General features: G+C 40.1%; 1 protein-coding gene across 4 annotated transcripts in view; it reads left to right on the top strand.

Moving 5' to 3' along the window:
• Window positions 1-22,400, top strand: part of sphkap (SPHK1 interactor, AKAP domain containing) — a 105,570-nt gene that overhangs the window by 73,349 nt on the left and 9,821 nt on the right. For 3 of the 4 annotated variants that reach the window (XM_051397128.1, XM_051397129.1, XM_051397126.1), the window contains 5 exons: window positions 5,486-5,588; window positions 6,943-7,053; window positions 19,661-19,720; window positions 20,101-20,241; window positions 21,011-21,278. In XM_051397128.1, the coding sequence (XP_051253088.1) occupies window positions 5,505-5,588; window positions 6,943-7,053; window positions 19,661-19,720; window positions 20,101-20,241; window positions 21,011-21,278 (664 nt within the window). In that variant the 5' untranslated portion in view covers window positions 5,486-5,504. Of the gene's footprint in view, window positions 1-2,782; window positions 3,140-5,485; window positions 5,589-6,942; window positions 7,054-19,660; window positions 19,721-20,100; window positions 20,242-21,010; window positions 21,279-22,400 lie in introns of those variants that run through there. The other variant, XM_051397127.1, reaches the window with a different exon arrangement.

Below are 22,400 nucleotides of genomic sequence, written 5' to 3'. Positions count from 1 at the left end.
TGCATGCTTTTGTGTTTAGGATGTGTTATAAATATTTTATCATTGCCCAATGCTGCAAACACAAGCAAAAGTGTGCACACAGACATGCCACATCATACACACACAGTCCCATCAATGTTCTGATGGTTTTAAGGGGAGTGATGAAGGGTGATGGCAGACTATTCAGTTCATCTGAAAAGGGTTCTCAGACTTACAGTAGCTTCTGAGAATCTGAAAATATGGATGATTATTATTACATACAGCATTTCATGTTTACACTTATGCATTAAGTCTGGCTGTGGTGAGTCACAAGCTTTTTTACTTGCTGATATGTTTGATTTCAGTTATTCTTTGTCCGTTAGCCTTGGCGTGATATGGCTATCACACTTTAATGTTTTTAAAATGTTAAAATGGGTATAAGAATACATTTTGCTTCCTTAGCACCTCATTGTAATCATTTTATAGAAAGTATTGAGCTGAAAAAATTGTTTCCTCAGCTGAGAGGCATGAAATTAGATGGTACAGTATATAACCACACAGGGCATTAACAGTTGGTGAGAAGTGCTGGCTAATGCAAGACATCTGCTATTTATATCAGAATCTGTAATGAGAGATTTGGGTGAAACTGGCTGAGCTAGTCAAGTTCATATATTCAGTGAGGACTTTAATTCAAACTGCTAAAATATGAATGGGAAAGGTATTTCACGTTTCATATTTTATTAGGCGAGGCCTAGTGTTTTGTAAACATATGTGTACCCTGTGGGTTGCATTACAACATCGAGTTCGCCCTCACAGAAATTGGGTTTTTTCATATTGTTGAGTTGTTGTTGTTGAATGAAACCAAATGGCATCGAGAAATAACACGGTAGCTGATAACACCATGTAAAAATCTATCTACTTTGAGGTAGAGGGCATGCTGAATATAAGTATTCTCTTTGGCAGAAATGATCCTTTCAGCCGAGTGAAGACGTACACTTTGGCCACCGTACGAACCCACAGAAGCATAATTTCTCTCTCACACACATCTCATCAGGACCCCTGCCTTCTCCTGAATATCCACCATTTCCTTCATTCTCTGCCCACCTCTTTAGTGCCTCGAGAGAGAGTCTCAGTGGGATAATAGAGAACTGAAGGTCACAGCTCCTTTTACCCCCTCCTGATTATTTGGTGACCTCCCTAATGGACCAAGAAGGGATATTTTACCCTAACTATCAGATACAAAGAATGTAGATATTACTCTCAATGCCCTCTCATTGCTGCTCAGGTGATAGGAATGATAGCTGTCTTAAGTGGCAATTGGAAATCTGATATGTGTGTTTTAGTGCTTTTTTCTGTGCATTCCTCATCTTTGACTCTGGTTGTCAAAGCTCACAGGGGTGCTGTTTCTTTTAAGATATCAAAGATATTTTTGAAGGTCTTCATGAAAGTTATTCATTTTTTGTGTAGTGATAGTTTTATCCTCATTAAGATTCTGGATAGTGTTTTTCACAGAAAACTAACCACTAATTAGCTTATCAGTTTCCTGACACAATACAAAAAATACAACTTAAAAGCTGAAATATTCTACAAAAAACAAAACAAAAAAAACCCAAACCACACACAATCCTTTTTTCAATGTTCTGAAAAAAAGCCATGGAGTGCTGTTTCCTTCAGTTCATTGTTCGAATTTGGTTTATTCTCACCCTCTCATCAACCTTTCCAGATGCAGTTGGCAACAAACAGCGAACAAGCCCTGATAAACCGTAAAATACCTGTTCAATTCCAAACAGCAGACAGCCAAAGTTAGCAAGTTAGATTGTGAACATAGTGGAGTCTTTAGCAACGAAAGAGCCAGATATTTCCCTCAGGAGTGGGTGGAGGCCAAAAGCCGAGCTAAAAGAGAGTGAATATTTAACGCTAATGTTGCTCCGTGTCTGCTGGATGTGTAAATAGGCAACTCTTTGCTAACACGTACTAACTCGCCATATTAACTTTATGATGATTGAATGTCACAGTTGTGTTTACAGCTGGTTGTGCTGCCACCTCATGGCCAAAAAATAGATCAATGCATATGTAAGTGATCAAAAGTCCAAGGTTCTGTAAATAACATATTTCAGTGTGTTAAATGTCCTTCACTGTCTCTACACTGATAGTTACTGAACATTAAAATCCACTCACTGTAATTATACCAGAGTATACAGATACGCAGAAGACTTTGATATTTCCATGGAGACTGCTCAGTGAAAGTGTCTAAGTTTATCTTTTATAGCTCAGTCACAAATACAGTAAAAGCAGCTTTTCTGGAAAATAAGCACTTGAATTCATAGATTTTTGTTTGCTTGTTGAGGGGGAAAAAAGGGTCTCAACTGTAAAATCTGTTGCATTAACCTTGTTTTGTGCCAAGAGAGCATCTGCCTAAACAACATGAGAAACAATTGAAGTGAAATTCCCCCACAGCTGAAAGTGAGTCTGTAGTGCCCTATCACACCTTGGATTTCCTCTCTTCTTTACAGGTCATGTGACTGAGAACAATCATTTGTTTCCGTTGTGATTGAGATATTAATTTACTATTATAGACATATTAGCTGCCAGTTTCACTACTGTGGCCTTTGCTGTTAATTAAATCTGTGCGTTTTCTGTGTCACACACATGCCCATCATCAACACATTATTCAGCCTTTACAAGCACATACTGTAAGTGCTGTATTGGTAGCAAAACAACTACGTACGTGTGCGCGTGCGTCTGTTTGTACAACTGCGTGTGCGTCGACATGCGCGTGCACTGTCCATATCCATGCCCTTGCCTGCGTCGTGCCGCTCATTACGTTTGATCCATGCGGAGCTCCCGCGCCTGCACTCGGCACTTGGCGGACAGACGCGCAGGGCAGACAGTGGTCTGCTGCTGCTCATACCGCGGGGTTCACTTCACCAAAGTCTTCCTCCACACAGCGAGGCAGTCTGGGATTCCTTCAGTGCACAGTCGGGGATGCGCATCTGGATCGGAAAGTGTCCCGGGGACAATTACGCGTCGAGGCAGTACCTCTGTACCGCTGTACCTCTCTCTCTCTCTGTCCCCCTGCCCCCACAGAGGAAATAATCCCACCGGTTGAGGACAGTTTGGCTTTTTTTTTTTTTTTTTTGGACAGAATGGCTGGCGCAAAGTGCCTTCTGAAAACGCCGAGGTAAGAGACTGCTTATTATCCCGGGATAAAGAAATAATATCGATGAGCACCGGCGCATATTCCCAAACATAATCAACATGATGTCTCTATAGGCACTTAAACGGTGTGTCTGATTCTCAGCAGTGAACATCTACTAAATGGTGCTTTTGTTGAATCTATTCAACATTCTGATATTTTCCTACAATATCTCACAAATGGAGTTTCTGTAATATTTGTAGCACCCTTCTAAAAATGATATAGTATTCTAGTTATTTTTTACAAAAGCATTGACAATGACAAGTGAGTGTGAGGTGAATATGCATGTATTATATGTTGTATTGAATCCAAGTGTAGTGATTTTTTTTTTTTTTTTTTTGATCGTGCCAAAGTGTGTCAGTTTGCGTAGTGTTGGAAAAGCGCACCAAAAATCCACGAGTGATGCAGTGAAGCCTCTGTCACAGCAGACTGCCAGTGCAAGAGGCTTCAGCTTGCCTGGCCTGACTGATAGAAATGCATGGCAATAGGAAAAGTTCAAAATAGAAATGTTCAATTTTTACTCTTAAATGTGTTTGTTTTAAAAAAAAAATAAAAAAAAATAAGATTCAGTCTTATGTCTGTTTTTCTTTGGGGGTAACTGTCAACATTAGAGGTGAAAGAAAACAGCACCTAAACTTACCACACTGGTTATTCTGTGGTGTCCAAAGCAGTGAAATTCGAGGGCTACCACCAAAAGTTGCCTTTTTGTGCCCTAATAAACTGGCCTTCTGGCCTCTGAAGTCTGAAATCCTGAGCCACACAGGCTTCCGCAATAAATTACAACAGCGGACTGAAGGTTGCCCTTGAAGGCGAGACATTTCAGGGGTTAATTGTGTCTTCACATCAGGTTGATGTCTGCTGGGTACCCGGGGCCCCGGGAGCACGAGAGCAGCCTGTCAATCATCACCGTGTCGTGATGGAAAGGTCGTTAAGCGTAAAGATTAGAAAGCAGGTCGTGCGTGACAAATGGATCCCAGGCCTCCTTCAGATTTTCTGCGAAAATCTCTCAACATTTGCGTGAACGACACATTCAAAGCAGTCTAGAGTGTCATTAGCTTCCCATTTTCTGCATGCATCCAACATCCAACATTCACTGCAGAATCAGTGCCTCTCTCTCACTCTCTCTCTGTGTGTGTGTGTGTGTGTGTGTGTATTGGATTTGGTGTTTTGATGTGCCTCACACATACAGCAGCCTATTAAAGGCACATCATATCCACTTATCTCCAGTACACCATCTTTTTTTTCTTTTTTTTGTCAGTGTGTCCGGCTATTTACAGTAAACTCCCGTTTCCTGTGACACAATTATTTACATCAGGCATGTTCATTAACTGCAAATAGATACAGTTGTGTGATCCCTCGGGGGCTTTCAAAATGAAACACTTTTAATTTGCTTTGAAATATGTGGATTACAGGGAAAAAACAGCATCTCCTATTTAAATATGCATCCCCAGCCTCTTTATTTTCCAAATTGATCCTCATTAATGCCATTCCAGATAAGCTTCGATTTGGCTTATCTCAGTGAAAGCATGCACGGAGGATAATGACGCCTTCCTGGGATTTTTGAGTTTGCTATGTTGTGTTTTGGTTCGCCTTAGTCCGACAGACATTCCTGTCGCTACAGATTGTTAAATAATTTTGTCTCATGCACCAAATGAAGGTCACATGTTGTGTTTGTCCCGTTATAATCCTCTTTTGCCATCAAATTTCATGATTTGGCAAAGTGTCCATGAGTTTTTGACACTTTAAAGCTTAGTTGCATAATAGTATGTGCTTGATATACAGAAACTGGAGACTTGCTGCAGTCTCTCAAACCCACTGTTAACCTTCTGCAAAAAGCTGCCATTCACTAATGGCTCCAATGTGCAGTTGGCTTTGCCTTCATGTGGAGAGAGGCGACATCACAGAAATCCCTAAAGAAACTTTTTAGCAGGGGCTACAGTGGTTTCTCATGAATAATAATGTGATAAGAAAGGTCTTGACATCCACAGACCAACACCTAAAACTCTTTGCACTCTTCAATAAATGATGGGATGACTGGGAATGATTTAGGTGAAGGAATTAAGTATTCAGCCCAGAATATTGTAATGACTCTCCTGTCCGACAGTATCTGTCTGGTTAATTTATGCCACAGCTGTACGGTATGAACAACTGTGACAGACAATGTGCTTGTCCAGTCAGAGAGCGGCAATAAGCCATCCTTACTCATCTCAGACAGTTTTTTTAAAAGTGAGGTGTTGAGCACTTGACAAGAACTTGCTTTGACAAAGTCAACCCATGCCCTTTTTGCCTTTCCCTCGGGATAAATAAAGTATCTATCTATCTATCTTGCAGTAACTTCCAGTCGTCTGCCATGTTTGAAGGCTCAGAGTCTGTCGAGGTGGAGGGAGGCAGCACAGACAGCACCATGGCCTCGTCCATCAGCGCCTGCAAGAAGGTAAAAGAAACAGAGCTGTGTCCCGTGTGCTTGTGTTGGGATGGAAGTGTACACCTATCTGCCTGTGTGTCCCTCTGTCTGTCTGCTGTATGGCCGCTTGTCAACCACGTCTTATTTTTGTTGTCTTTTTCTCTGTTCATGTGCCTGTGCACCTGTCCATCATATCTGTCTCCCCTGTTATCTGTTTGTGTGTTTCCAGCAGTGCAAGAGATTTTCATTTCCTCCTCTGGGGTGCCGGTGACACCCAGGGGTTGTGTAATAAGAGGGAACTGCCAGGCCCTCAGGTCAGCCCAGTAGATTTATCATCTCCCAGTGCCGGAGAGACAGCAGGGGAAATAGTCCAGAACAGTGGGCTGAGGTGGAGGCTAGATTGAATTTCCTTTGTGTAGGTCTGTTTGTGTATGTCCCTTACTTGTATGTGTACGACGTGCAGGTGGACACGCTGGTTTGTGTTCCTAATTAGTCTACCGCTTATGATCTTAACTGACTTCTTCCACTCAAGTGTCCTGTAGAGACACAAGGTGATGTCTTACTTATAATTGGGCCTCGTGCTCCGCTGGCCTGCGGCAGCAACCTTTGATATGATCGCCCTCAGTGAGATCAGCTCATTCTACGTCACCTTTACCTGGCCGAGGGCCTGGACAGATGGCCTATTCCTGGGGGTGCATGATTTGTCACTAAAAATACACAGTGAGAATGAACAACACATGCGTCTGTCATATGTCAAAGTAATTATATTTTATATTATTATATTTATAGCATGTGATTTTAATCTTGCCTGTAGAATGGTGGCGCAGGATATTTGAAATGTAGGTTTTTCTTCTTGTGTTAGAAATAAATATAAATATACCATAAGGTCAAACCCTTGCACTGTGATAAGCATCAAGGGAATCTTTGATTTCACCCTTGTAAATAAATTGGGATTGTAATTGTGTGGTTATTAAAACTGAAAAGTCAGTAGTTTACAATAAATGAGCACATCAATCAGCAGGACAAAGACTCTTGTCTGTCACTAACAGAGGCAGCTCTATGACTGTAGCTTTCATCCTAAAGCCTTCATTAAAATGCCCCCCCAGGTGGGAAACTATAACTGTTGTGTATTTACTGTGCAGTGACTGGTTAGCTGACAGGTTATTGATCATGTGATGCGGACACTTATCCTGAAATAAAGGTCCTAGAGAAAGGTCAATTGATCCCAACAACCAAAGGGGGGAAAACACCAAGACTGGCAGATGAAAGCGAATGTGTGACTCATATGGTGTGTGCGGAGTGATATGCTCCATGTATGTGTCTCTGCGTGGTGTGATTTAAGTGGCGCTGCTGTACCTGAGCAGGGTTTATCTGTGTGCTGCAGGTGCTGTGCAGCAACAGTGTGCTGGACTCATCGGAGTACTGGCTGAGGAATGAGAAAACTCTGTGCAGACTGGGCCTGCTGGACGACGACGCGGAGGGCAGCTGCACCGTGGTGAGTAGCATACTGTGGATGAGGAAACACACGCACCCTTTTGGCAACAAAGATGAACCAAGTCATCTCTTGTGTGGAGTTTTAAGGCTGCAGGAGGCAGGTTTGTGGGCCTCAAATGACAGTGAGGTAACGGTTTGAATTTAAAGACAGAAGTGATGTGAGATGACATCTAAAAAAACTGCACTCTCTTCAACCTGCTTCCTCTTGAGTGGCCCGTGGGCATGGAGATGGTGGAAAAAAACATTTTTGCAGCAGGTTGCTAGTCCTCCCTTACTTCTCTTTAGTAGAGAGTTCTTGTTTTTAAGGTGTTATGTGTCACTTCTTATTTCTTGTGAAAATGGACTTGATTTAGGCTATTGCAATGGATGTACTTGCATTACTAAGTAGTGCAACTGTCAGATATTGTTCTCTTTTCCCTAAAAATCTAACAACATGCATTCAATTAACATGCATTTTGTCCTGTCAAGACTCTTGATAACCAAAGAGGGCAGCGAAGCAGTGCTTTTCAGCCTTGTATGAAATTAGTCTTGCTCATGGGTTTGATGGCAGGAAGAGATATATCACCTTAGATATCCCACCCCAATATATGTATTAATACATATACAAATAGTCTCCTTGGAACAATAATGTGTGTCTGATAAAAGGTATAATTTCCACATTAAAATCCTTAAAAAGGCATCTAATCCTTCTACTTCATTAAAAATGATAGAATCTATGAATATGCTAATGTTGTTGATTTCTTAAGTTTTCCTGCTGGACACAAGATGTCTCCTACTTCACTGTAAAGTCCATTCTGAGTGCATGTGCACTGCTGGGTTCAAGTTTCTACATACTGAACTAGGTTTGACTTTTAAATTATTTGTAACGTCACAAATCATACTCTCCTCGCCTCTTAAAATCAGACTTTCAGTGAGCACAGAAAAACATATTTTTGATTGGAAGGGGACTTTAAAGAACTATGCATTAATTAATCTATAAACAATGTTTCTTCCAATGTTGCCAGCTGATGCTGGTGCTGAACTCTGTAATAATGTTTCCACTCGCTGAGAGCCATGTGTTCTGTGAATGAAAGAAGTATTTCTCTTGTATTTGTCTTCTTTAAAATGAGTTGGAAAAGAACATTTATTTTTGCATCTATGAACGGAATACAATTTCATAATCACTTTGCTGCTTGAAATATACCAGCAGATTTTCTTTAAGTAGATGTTATGAGCTCTGCAATTTCATTCTGCTGGAAGATTGTTAAAAGCTCAATTTGGTCTCAGCAGGCAATTTATTAAAGACAGATGGTTTTGTAGAGTAAATGCATCTCTGTTTTGTTGATTTGATCACACTCTGTGATTGCAAATAAATCATATATTAGTCATCTCTGCTGTAACACAGTCTCTTAAAGATTTCAGTAGTTTGACTCTCCTGGGATTAGGAGAACTACACTCTTGCTGGACTTTAGTCCTCTACCTGTCTACTTCCTGGACTCTCAGCATGACAGCGTCAGTCCAGGCATGTGGATTCAACTTCACACTTACAAGCAGAGTTAAGTTAATGCCACTGATTTGGGTTTGACTGTACACAGTTGTTTGTTTGGTACATTTTAAGTGGTTCTAAACAAGCCATTTTCTTTGCCTTCTGGTAAGTGCATGCTGGGATAGATTTAGCAGAAATAGAAATCTTGAAACACCATGGCAAAATTAGGATTGTTATTTGAGCTGACATGGAGAGGAAGACGCTTTCACATCCTGTAATCAGATTGTATGATTCTAGCTACTGAGCATTAAGTTGCTATATATAGTTTTTAATCATGGGGTTTTCACTCTTTATGAACACTGATTTACTCAAGTGGCCTAAACTCCACAAGCCTGCAGCATCATTTCACATTTCCATCCTTTAAATGTTGTCATGTATCGCCACATTTACAGTAATAAGGCATATGCAGCGTTTTGAGTAGTAGGAAATGACACCAAAGATAACATACTATACTTGTTTCTTTAAAAACATAAGAAATGACATTAGAAATGGAAAGAACGGTGATAAGTGTGAACACAAATTACTCTTTTCTTATAATTATACACAATATGGCATACATATAGTATAATGTGATGTTTAGCGAGGATATTCTGGGCACATTATTTGTTTGGATAACTAAGGACATTGTTTAGACAAGGACGTTGGACTTTGGAAAAGCCATCGAGAGAGAAAACAAAAAAGAGAAAGGCTTTTAGCTGTAGAGGACGCGCATGCTTAATCCTCTCTGTCACCCAATTCTGATGTGTCACCTTTGATCAGTCATTCATTTGAGATTGCAAGTTAAACATGAATTGCATTCAGGATTTATATCTGTCTGGCTCGAAGGCGTTCTGTGGTTGGGAGGGAAACAGCCGTTTGATTTTTAAAGCGTATCAGTTATATTTTAATACAGGCATGGACTATAAACTGCACTAAACACTAAATTAAAAAGGACTGCATCAAGGATTATTTCATAGAAGATGAGATTTGGTTCAAGATTCCTTCTGTAGGTGGGCCTCATTAAATAAAGTACCTGGAATACATAATCTGTTCTCTCTAATAACATCATCTGAACTGTAGTTTCTGAAGATGGATGTCATATTCTCCCTCACTTCAGTGATAGCCTAATAATAAGTCTGAGTTTCATCCCCTCAGGGGTGAAATCAGTTTTCTCACCTTTAGCTGCCAAATATCTCCTATGCTTCCCTCTTTGCCATTTCTGTTTTTTTTTTTTCAGAAATTATACCTCCAGACTCTGAGCCGCACTATCTTTGAGCAACGACCTACACCTCCCTGATCAGAGCCTCATCTTAGTGATCCAGGTTTAATTGCAAGAGCAGTGGGATCAGTCTCACAGATCTGGATGAAGTCTAGTCCTTAAAGAAACCTCCCCACAGAGAGATGCTGAAACAAGTTGTGATAATGAGTTTCTCTGCAGTTTAGAGTAAAATCTGATTTCAACTCTCTTGGTGGCAACCTCCCAACTACTACTGGATGGATTGCCATGGTCGTTCATGGTCCCCTCATAATGAATTGTACTAACTTTGATGACCACTAAACTTTTAATCTGTTGCCATCAACAGTTCTAAAATTTCAATTTGATGATCTCTTATGAGCAAACATCTGCAAATCCAATTACCTTCCCATCAATATAGCTGTACTTTGTATTTAGAGCGAGTAGCAAATGTTAACATGCTAACTCTCTAAACTTGGATAGTGAACATGATAAACATTATACCTGCTAAGCATATTAGCATTTAGTTCAAAGCACCGCTACGCCCATGTTAACATGTAGACTATTGGTCTCGTTTTAGTGCTCCTTCCATAGGATTTAATGCAGGGTCAACATCAAGAATTATAAATAACAAAGGGGTGATTAAACACAGTCAACAACCATAACAAGCTTTTCAAGCCTTCTCTAGAGGATTGCCATTGAACTGCCACACAATCATTACTTGAGCAAGAGTCACTTTTTATTTAGAATTCCTCCATCATGCACTGTAGCTGGTCCATTTTATGCAGAATAAATGCCATTAACACACAGTGTTTTGAATTTTTTTCCCATATACTCACATAAAACATGCCTCAAGTGCTTAATAATCATTGCCAATGTAACAGGAATAGCAATAATTTAGCAAAGAGCAGCTTTCTCTCACACTCATGTCACACTTTGTAAGTGTGAGCAGCCGCATGCTGAATTGAATGTTCCTGAAACCCCCAGACACCAGCTGTACTATCTAGGACAAGTCGTACACAGGACTCAAACAACTGCACGTTAGTTTTATCAAAGATTATTGTTTTTCAGAATTGTTTTATATTCACACTCATTTTAGCTTCCAGTATATTGGCAATACTGTACTCGTTCATGAAAGTTTAGTGGAGGGCAGATGGTCTGTACATCAGCCCAACTTGCCCGCTGATAGAGTCCTGTGAAGTAGATTTATGCATTGCACCATGATTCTTTTCCTCCTCATCTTTTTTTACTTGGAATGTTACTGTATTTGTGATAGCTGCCAACTTGAAAACAAAAACATCCCTTGTGCTGTCCTTGTCTCTGCAGAGCAGGCCGCTTCTCATCAAGCTCCTACCTGAGTTTGGGATTATGCCTACAGTTTTATCTTCATTGTTCTTTTGTGAAATGTAAAAACAAAGCAGCTTCATCTTTACAGTTCTTGTTTAAACATGACAATGGTTGTTTGTTTCCTTTACTTTATGTCTGTTTCTTAAGAAAAAAAGGGAGCTTTAATGCGAGTGTGAACAGACGAGGCCCATCTTCCCGCAGCATCGCTCTCAGACTTTGACGTGACAGATTGCTCCTCTGACTCTCGATTCTCCTTTCGGCTTCTCCGTGGTTTTTTACGCAGCAAATCAATCAAACAGGAGCTTACGATTGATGACACTGTGTGAGAAATAAAATCTTCTGTCCTGGCCTGAACTGTACAGGGAGGCAGAGGGGAAGCAGAGAGTAGGCAGAATGCGGAAAACAGATAGAAAGAAGTGAAAGAGAAGAGGGTGAGACAACGTACGCTGATTCAAACCCAACAAGAGAGGAAGCCACAAAACCACACGATACGAGCATGGGATACTCAGTCAGTAGAGAGCGATGCAGAAAGGCAGACCACAGGGTAATGAAGAGAGGGATTTGTTTGTTTGCTTTGACCAGTGTCTAGAGTCATCTAGGGATGTAGTTGCAGATGACAACTCTCTCATTTCAATCACTGTATTCAGGAGAAGTTCAAAATTTGAGCGCGGAAGGCCAAAAACTGTGAGCTAAGTAAAAGATATGAGTTTTGGATTTTTTTTTTCTCCGTGTGTCGCTCTATCATCCACCTCTGGTTGCATCATGTTGTCACCTTTGATCACTCACTCATGTTTTAATGCATGAAGTCACAAAGAAGTGTCATGTTGCTGTGATAGTCACACTGAATTTCATCACACCCCTGAGAGATTTGACAGGGTGAGCATTCTGAAGAGGAAGACGGCACCATTTTTTTCTTTGCGAGGCGAATAGTTAATAGCTAATCTCTTTACATGTTGTATTACCTTGTATTGATCAGTGTATTTAACTTCAGTGAGAATGCATTTTAAAATAAAACATAGTTCTGAATAGAAAAAGAAACAATCCTATAAAAAAGACACCAGACATCTAATAAAAATTGAAAATTTGATACTCCATCTAGATTTAAACTTCATGCTAGCAGTTGTGCCACATTTTTCAAATGCAGAACAAAAAACACTGTCCATTCCTCTGGCTATCTGTCTTCCTGCTTTGAACTTGTAGTCCATGGAAGAGAGTGATCCATTCATCACTGGATTCAAACACTTCACACTTGGGTAGTGTGTTGTATCCTGACCTGTCCCTTCCCGGTCCAGAGAGAGGGAGAACAGAATAAATATGCCATCAGCCGTGGCAGGAGCGCTGACTTACAGCAGGATCAGAGCAGGAAGGCAAACCTTCTTTTTCTTCTAAACTTTAACCGAACCTAAACCTTTACTTTTACTTCAGACTGTCCATCTGACATAATGAAAAACTACTGTCTTTGGTGCAGTGTTATTCTCTAAAAATTAGACCTGTCATCTAAATACCTACATACTATTAGTTATTCTGTGTTATTAAAAGTGAATATCTGTTATTAGGATGAAAATATGTAAAAACAGGGAGTCTGTAGATGAGTCAATAGTGCAGCAAGTGACATATGAATCCTCTGGTCTTGTTATGTAACACAAATGAGCCATGCATCTATATTCCAACCAATTTAATTTGAGATATTTTATATACTGTACATGCAAATTTATTTTGGAACATTAGCATTGTGGGGATAATATCACTCTTATATAAAGATCTATAAAGTAGAATTTGGTGCCTTTCAGTTTCAGGATTTAAGGATGCATATAGACATGCACCAAAGGTCCCTAGCTGGAATAGAACCAGAGATATTGCTTTTGTATGGTATGCATCTTAACCATCTGGCAAGCGCAAGTTTGCAAATATATGTGGTGGTTGGGTGGGTCAGCATGTCTCAGGGCACATCATAGATTTATCACAGAGTTTTGGAGGTCAAGTGGACATAACTCATGTCGCAATGAACACTAAAATTGGACCAGGATCAATAAAGTAGCATAATAAAACATTGATTTCAGTGTTAATGTTATTCTTTGAACAAAGACATCTAATTTCATATGCACTCTCCTCTGAAGATAAAACAAAAAATATTCTGTTAACACTCACAGTAGCATTAAAAACATTGTGAAAAACACATCTTTACACTTCTCCAAATGTGAAAGCAACACTTCAAAATTCATACATTTCAAAGACACTGAAGCTACTGAGTATCGACTACTGCGTTCATAATCTCTTTTTGAGTCCATTATAGCTTTTTGTTCTCTTGTGTGAGCCTATAAACATATTCCTGTCCATATTTACTGACTACATTTGCAGACCTACAGGGACATTTTTATACACTCCCCAATTATACTATATATGCCCTATTTTTAACATTTTCCATAACATATCCATACTATTCATGTCTTTAGAAGAACCACGAAAGCATCAGCTTTTTGATGTTCTCTTTAGCCTGGGGCCCCAAGCCGAGCAACTCACAGCCAAACACTAATTGTGTGTGTTGTGTGTGTGTGTGTGTGTGTGTGTGTGTGTGTGTGTGTGTGTGTGTGTGTGTGTGTGTGTCTGATATTCATTACTCATAACACTGCATATGTCCTGTTTCTTTCAGCAGTAGAAAAGCACAGCCGTTTATCAAGTACACATCTGTATCCAAGGATGGTACATCCTACAATTTTTTGAAATACTTGAAGCAGAATACCAGATAAATAGGAAGCAGCTCAGTCAGAGGTAAAAAGCCTGGACAACCTCAATGTGTAGCTTGTGAAATTTCATCATATGGTGTTTTTCTGCTATGCTTTGTGAACAGCTGATGTTATGCATTTTATCATTTATGAACACAAAATAAGGCTGTTTATAGTCACCAGTATGTGACATCAGCATGCCTGTCTGGTCTCTACACCAGCACTGCGTTGCTTGTGGGTCGCATCACAAAATTAATATGGCAGAGTCAGTGAGCCTTAATGTTGTTTCCCCCCAAACTTCATTTGAATTAAATTAATCTCAAAAGGGATTATCATTAAAGTTGCCAGCCACTGAGATAAGTCAAAACGCTTTACAAGCTTTGTTTAGTTTTGTGACCTCAGAGTGATAATGAACCCGTGTTGGTGGCGGCCTTAGGGACATTTTCCATGCAGCACCAGTGGAGTTTCTCAAGGGCTGTGGGGAATGGCAGTTTAAATAAAAATGCCCCATATTTTATTGTTGCTTTTAAGGAGAATCACCACACACAAAACAAGCATATAGTATATGAAAGACTAAATATGCGGTATAACAAAACTTCTTCTGTGTTTCAGTCACGAAAAAGAGCAAGAAAAAAAAAGAGCAACGGTTAAAGAAAAAAAGACAGAAGGACAGAAGGACTGAGAGCAGCAGCTGTGTGTGGGAGAATCAGAGTAGTGAGCAGAGAAGGGGAGGGCGCTGCGGAGGAATGAAGCTTTGATGGACAAAGGAGACTAAAATGTTTGTAATGGTTTGCTATATCGACCACGTCTATGCATATAATATTGTAGTAAACAATATATAACAAATACTGTGCCAACAACAGTAACCCAACATACTGTAACTGAGTTTACCTGTTGGTATGTGTATCAACTCTACCAACCCATAATGTCATAATGCTGACATAATGTTTCCTGAAGCTAAATGACAGAATACTGGCATTCAGTTTTTAAGTCTACAGTGTTAGAATTCATAACCTTGAAATAAATTACAGAAACTATTCCTGCACTCAACAGCGAGTAATCAAATAACAGAAGTATCTGGAAAGTTGTTGTTGGAAACAGTTTGGAAAAGGGCAGGTACTGTCAAAACAATACTTGGCAAGTGATTGGATAGGCCATCTGTCTATCACGAACAAACAAACCGTATAATGTAGTCATAGTCTTACTGAAGTCAGTGTGAGAAGAGCAAACGCATCTTTTCCATCGAGAAAAGACTAACTGATGCTAGCAGCAACTCTTTGTTTTGGAGCACTTCTCTCAGACGTTGTAACACACACCTGGCATTAAACTATGCTCATAGCTCGTGCTGTAGCTGCCAGTAGTTCCTCAGAGGATGCCGATTGGTCTGAACCACTGTGGTTCAGATAAAGGCACGTAGCCAGATGCCTGGCAAGATTGATTCCCACATGATCTCATTATTGTTTTTGATATTGCGAGTCCAGCTACCTCACAAGTTTAGAATTATACCACATGAATTGACAAAAGCATGTTTTAAATATTATACAATAGGGGAGAAAGAACTCTGAAAATTAGCACAAAGCACAAAGATTACAATGTAGGTCAATGTAGGTGTTGATGGTTAATCTTCATTTAACATGAATTTTGTAGTAATCGTAGATTATCTACAGACAAAATGTGCCTTCCTACGATCTTAAAATAGAGGAGTGATATCTGCTATCTCAGCTATTGCTGAGTTGTCATAGATAGACATGATAAACATGATAGACTCAGTTACGTCTTACGATTTCATTCATGCCCATAGGACCACTTGCAACTCAACCTCCAGTTTTCTGGAGCTTTCAACTGTATCAGATAAACAGTCCAACAGCTAGTGAGCTCACATCTGCCTTTGTGACAACTGAGCAAACTCCATCTACTGATGAAAACCACATCCATACGGTTGAAAGCATGTAAGATAGTAAGTGGACCTTGAAGTGGGATCAAACTATTGGTCAGGAATGAACATATTTAATTAAAATCAGTAATAACATTGTAAGGACAGAACTGGGGCTTATTTTATTGTGTAGAAAACAAAAACACTAAGGGACCTACATGTCAAGATGCCCTTCATTAGTTAGCTTGCAGACATTCAGACTCAATCATTAACATTTGGTGAAGGTGAAACTAAAATATGCTCTATACCACTGCTGCCAGTTGCCTCTGAGGATGCTTATAGATTTGCCTCCTGTAAGTGTTATTACTGTCCAGTTTGGTCGTAGCAGCCCATCACAGGTGGTCAGAGTCACCCTGAGTTTCACTTTGGTTGGCTGGGCTGATGTTGAGCACAGCTGTAGATTTACATGGGGCTGAGCACCTAGTGAAGCAAGAAAATGTGGAGAGACACCGAGATCTGTGCTGCAACCTAGATGCTTCATTCTACTGATAATTGGCTTCAAACAGATTAACAATGTATCATGATCTTGTACTGCTGTGGAAAGTTATAGTGAGGCTGTGGTTGGATGGATGTGGTGTTTTCTTTTAACCCTGACCAAAAACATTTCCTAACCTTAATGTAGGTACAATCAACACTTTCATACAGTGAATCACATGATCATGTTTATGTGAAAGGGGTTGCTTGTAGTGATAAACCCACGACTCAGCTCCACCCAGGTTCATAACATCTTTTAGTTCATGTCTGGGCAACATTACTATTTTCGTTCACACTCACCGGTCTTATAGTGTCGTTTCCAGGTGTTTTGGCAGTAAAGCTCTAAAAAACAACCACATGCTACCTGTTCAGCACTAGACAGCTAAGTTAGCAACTAGTTGGTGAACATAGTGGAGAATTTAGCAACTAAACCAAACCAAAGACAAAAAAAAAGTAAAGTAAATATTGGTTAGATCCGTCAGGTGGCCAGAAACATGATGAATTTGAATATGCTCTGTATCTTCCGGATGTGTTAAATGTTTGACAACAAGTTTGTCATATTAACTTAAAAGGTTATATATCAGTGTTGTGTTTAAACCTTGTCTCTGCTGCCCCCATGTTGCCAAAAAAAATATGTTTAGTTGTCTAAACCAAAAACAAATTGCAAAAGGAAGAAAACCAGTTCCGACTATCTCTCTCATCCGGAGCACTATTCAAGTCCTTATTCAAGTGTATCACGATAAGCTTCCATCCACACATCAAACCATTACTTTCACCCTCCCTGTCCCTCTATTTAATTCCCTCTCTCCGTCTTTATATTGCTCAACTGTTGTTTACGTGGTCAGTCCTTCAGAGACAGGCTGACGCAAGCCTGTGTCGTCCAGTGTGTCTGTGAAAAACTGATAGAATCAGAGCGTGTCCCTGGGCTCGTCTCACACATGGACACAGAGATGACTAGATGGTTCTCTGCTTCCCAAATTTAGAACAACTGCCTCTTGGCTCTCACCATCTGATGGGGTTAAATTGCCTTAACCCTTCTCAAGGTCAAAATCGCGGATCACTCGCCTCACTTTTCCTCAAACTGTATTTTATCCGCAGGCGATGTGATGGCAGGCAGGGGATGGTGTTGTCGCTGCTTTTCTGGGATGATTTCCAATATCAGTACAAGTGAATACTGCCGAGGAGCTCCTGAGCAAGGACACCAAACCTCTTATATACATGTTGTGGTATGTGTAGAAGTTGAAAATGGAGTTAGATACCAAATTACAACTCGGTAGGCTATTGCTTGTTCATGCATTTAATTATTATAATATTATGTAGAGGAAAAGCCAAGAGGTGGTTCTTTGTTCATATAGCACATTCACACTTCCATAAAGGGCACATATCTGCATACCCATGCATATTATCTGCAACAAAAACAATAGTGTTTAAGTACTCTGCAGAATTACTAAAAACAGAATATAAAGGGCATATTCTTATGAAACGAGGGTCAGAAGGTGGCAAAATCAAGCTATTATCTTTGGTTTCAGTAAATGAGATGGCTAATCTCAGGTCCTGTATGTATGTCACTGACATTTAAAAGCTATGACAAAATGGTGCTTCTCACACTCACTCTCACTCAACTGATCTGAACAACAGACAAGCAAATGAACAAACCCCTCAGTGAGTAGATTACTGTTATTTTGAGGGAAAGTTAACAAAGGAGCAAACCTCTTGGTATTCAGATAAACGTTATAGGTGACACACGCAGTCCATGAAGGGCAGAGGAAAGAAAAGGACCACACATGCTTGGCTTGATCAGGGCAACAAAGGAAAACCTTTTCAAATATTCTCTCATCGTCAGCTGTCATTGACTTCACATTTTTTATACTTGACTGACTCCATTTTCAAGCTGCAATTTTCATCACATTAGATTTAATAGTTTGGAAAATATTATGTTTGACTGGAGGATACCAGATTGGAGGTGAGGGGGGAAATTGGCCTGTTCTGAATGTGTCGCATTACCGCTTCATCTGAAGGACATTTTGGCTCATCTGATCTGGCTTTGCAGACAGTTTTTGTTGTTCCCTGGAAATGTTCCTTCTTAGTATTAGCTTTTACTTTGATGAAGCAAACCCATACTATATACACAGTGTAGTAGAATCAGAACCTTATTTATGCATCCAATATAAACGCATTACTATGTTGACATATTTATTGCAACAATTTTTGCTTCACTTGACAACATGACATGATTTTGATCATGACATGATAATTTTGCTGGATTCTATACTATTGACTTGACTTTCTGGGAATATCTCCCATTGAATACAAGACAGATAAATGGAAAGAAGATGAAAATCATGGAAAATATATGCTGTCTCAGAGCGCTGAGGCTGTTTGGATGCCTAGCAAAACGAATCACACACCTCAGACAGTTCAAGAGAAATTATTTCAAACCGTGATGTGTGTCAAGATGTGATTATTTGAAACTATATATATTTTTTGCATAGTCTAGGGAGGAGAGAAAGTGGGCAAGGTAGCAGCAGGCAGAGCTGATGTGGAGATGGCAGAGGTAAAAGAGAGCCAGCAGGCTCCCACCTGTGCGTGTTTTGCATTAAAAAAGATCGAGACTGCCTCAGTGACTCATATTAAGACTGGGTTTGATTAGTAGTGACAAGCGCTGTAACATTTAGACATATATAGAAATGTATGTGTTTGTGACTGAGACAGACACTGTCACTTCTCAAAAAGCGCCTCACAGTGCTCTGCACATACACATGCGGTTGGTGACGTGCTTTATCCATTTAGCCACACAGGACTAACTTGGCCATGCCAACTTAGATCAGAGGCTGTGTGCTGGAGATTCAAACAGCAGCCGTCAGACTGTCCCAGACTCCCAGCACTGACACGAGGACTCCATCACACACCATTAAACCTGCAGCCAGAGGCGAAGGTGGGTGAGATGGGAAGAGGAGGAGGCAGAGAGTGTGACAGAAGCGCAGTGAATGAGTGGAGACAGAGGAAAAGAAAAGCGGAAAGAAAGAGAGAGAGACGGAAAGAAAATGATTGCTGATTTACACTTGCTGCTAACAGCCCCTGAGAGACAAGGTCTTCTTAGAAAGGGCTCTGCCGGTGAGAGACAGTGCCTTACAGTGGTTACTCAGACACGACAGACAGCTAGTTTTTAAATGGTGGGGCACTTAGAGAAACCCCATCCTCCTGTCTGGTTTGTAGGATTTGTGACAAAGAAATGGCAGTGGGAAAGGCAATGTAGTAATTTTGCCATTAACAGCACTCTCACATCTGACATCTGGGACACTTGTACTCTACTCCTTCTCAGCTTTTGTGGTAAAATTTTCCCAGTCACACTGTCACTCTAATGTTTTGACTTTCTCTTTTTGTCTCTCTCAGATCTGTTTTGTAAATTTGGATCCTCAGAAAACGGACTGCCGTGATGAGAGAAGCATCAAGGTGAGCAAAATCCTCATCTACACTCATTCTTTGCCTCCTGCGTGAGCCCCTTTTTTCTTCCCGCCCACTTTTCATCTCCCAGGAACTCTGTTCATTGTATTTCACATAAAAACACTGGCTCAGTTGCCATGGATTCAAAATCATTACCCAGAATTAGAGGGTTGATTTGTTTAGATAATATGCAGATTTTGCAGCGTTCTGCAGCTGGTGGTGGCAGCGGTGGGCGATCAATAATCATTCCACAGGGCTTAAGACTTCTCGCAGGAACGTTTTTTATAATTATGTGTCTTTAAGTTTTAACCACAGCGAACACATGCTCAGTTTTGAAGTTGCTTGAAATTTTTTTATCATCTACCATTGTGTCTGCATGTCTCCTGCAGAAACTGGCATCGGTGTCTCCAGACCTGCCAAAGCTTGTTGAATTACTGACTGTCCACCAGCCGAAAGAAAATGAGATCCTACTGCTCGGTGGCCTAGGAGCCTCAGACACTTGCCAAACACACCCACACTCCCCCTCTCAGGTGAGTAAGCAGCGATGTCTTCAAATCCTTGCAAGTATGTTCAGCCTTTGAATTAACTGGCCTAGAGTGCGAGTCAGAGAGTGCAAGCTGTTCCTTTGTACCACAATTTTGTGTGATTAGATTTGAACCTTTCGAGCTCGGAAAAATCCACAAGAGAGATAGTGCATTCATTTAATCTAGTAATTCTCTCTTTCACTCCAATAAAAACATTTACTCATCTCCTGAGGCATAGAAGTGCTGTTAGACAGAAATGTACAGACAATAACACTTGCAGGTAAAGATCAATGGACTTCTTGTTCTTGTTTCAGAATACTTTGAACGCACAAACTATACCAGCTAACAAGTTTCTCTTTCTGCTTTTATTTGTATTTATCTTTAAATATGATGTTTCCTTACAGCCATTGACCCGCCAAATACATCACTGTATGAACCACTGTTCAAATCAATACACAGCCTGAGGAGCCTACACAGACAATTAAACTTGCATGAACAGGTCCAGTGAGTTAATAGTATATTGAATTAAAGCAAGAAAAACATGTATTAGAGCTACAAAAACTCACTGAGTCTGAAGTTTATAATATTCTATCTCAAAATGTGTGGCTCAGTGTATGTGTTGTCCACTGTGTGTTTACGCATGATTGGCGTATACCTTTGTGTGGTTTCAGTATGTGCATGTATGCATGTAGAACTTTGTATATACATGATGTGGGCATGTTTATGTATCTCTGTATGTGCATGTATAATAGGTATCTGTACATGTTCCATGCAGGGCGGGCAGCAGCAGAGAGGTACAGGTGTGTGCCTGGTTCAGTGTTCAGGGCAGAGACGCTCCACCCAACCAAGCAGCATCATCTTCGATATCAACAAGTTCCTGATTGGTCTGCAGTGGGGAAAGGAGCGACAGCTCCAGCAGGGCCGTGCAGCAGGGCAACGGGTCGATGACGACACCAATCGCTCCATCTCGTCCATAGAAGAAGACTTCCTGACTGCTTCAGAACACCTTGGGGATGACAGTGAGGATGATGGCTTCAGAAATGGTAAGCCTCTTTACCTCCACTATAGAAGTTTTGGTTTGGTCCTTGTTTGTGTGTTAGTTGGAAGGATATCTCAAAAAGCTTTAAGCAGGGTTGGATGAAAGCCAGTGGAAAGTAAGGCCAATGAACAAGTTATTTGTTTTTAGTGTTGATCGAATTTGGTTTCTCAGTATTTTTGTATTGTTGAATATCTTGGCTATTTTCTCTTGAACCATTGCACTTATTCAAAAAGAAAATAACAAATGTATCACACGATTGTTTATCACTGTGTGTTTTGATGACATTAAGACCCAGATTTTTAATTTTCAAAAGTTATGATAGTTAATCTGGATAAATTCCTACTTATGTTGTCGTTCGTCATAGTTCCAAGAAAAAATGGGACATTTATGCATTGAGTTTTGTATGCATTTATGCATGCTAAGCATTCATATAAATGTGGATTTAATCTGTCATTGAATTAATCATACTTGCTGTAAGCCCAGTCTGTCCTTTTTATGACCCAGTGTGCAGTAACACAGGGTTAAAGATTTCATCCCACATCTGCCCATGTAAACATGGCACTATACAGCCTGAACAGCCTCACAGTGTTCCTGTGATACATTTGCATTTACTCACAGCTTGAGTCAGCATGCTGTCCATTCAAAACCTTAGAGAAAATTTTAACCACATACTATGCAGCATGAAGTGGATGTTCCAAAACACATTTTTATGTGATAGCACCCTTCTTGAGCAATAAGGAAACAGACAGAAGCATAGATAGAAGGTTAATGGTGGTTTTAAGGCAAGTCCATCGAGTGCAACCACCATGATCTGCATCTATGTGTATAAAACTTTGTTCAGTTCCTTCCTCCTCCTTAAGTGATGGTAATCCTACTACACTTCTTATCTCATATAGTTACTGAATACATTTAAAACCCAGCTAAATACTTTAATTGCGAAGTAAGATTCATTGAAATACCCTGTGGACAGTGTGGACAGAATATGTGAACTATTCTGACATTATTTCTATCATACTGGAACACATGTAAATTTGACTCTAGTCATATTTGAACAGATATCAGATAAAAAGAAAACAAGCATACAGCATATTGAGTACAACTAAACCCTATATTTCCTCCTGGTTTT

This window comes from Dicentrarchus labrax, unplaced genomic scaffold (assembly GCF_905237075.1).
Source record: "Dicentrarchus labrax unplaced genomic scaffold, dlabrax2021, whole genome shotgun sequence".
Classification (NCBI taxonomy): Eukaryota; Metazoa; Chordata; class Actinopteri; family Moronidae; genus Dicentrarchus; species Dicentrarchus labrax.
This window is presented reverse-complemented; position numbering and strand designations above follow the sequence as displayed.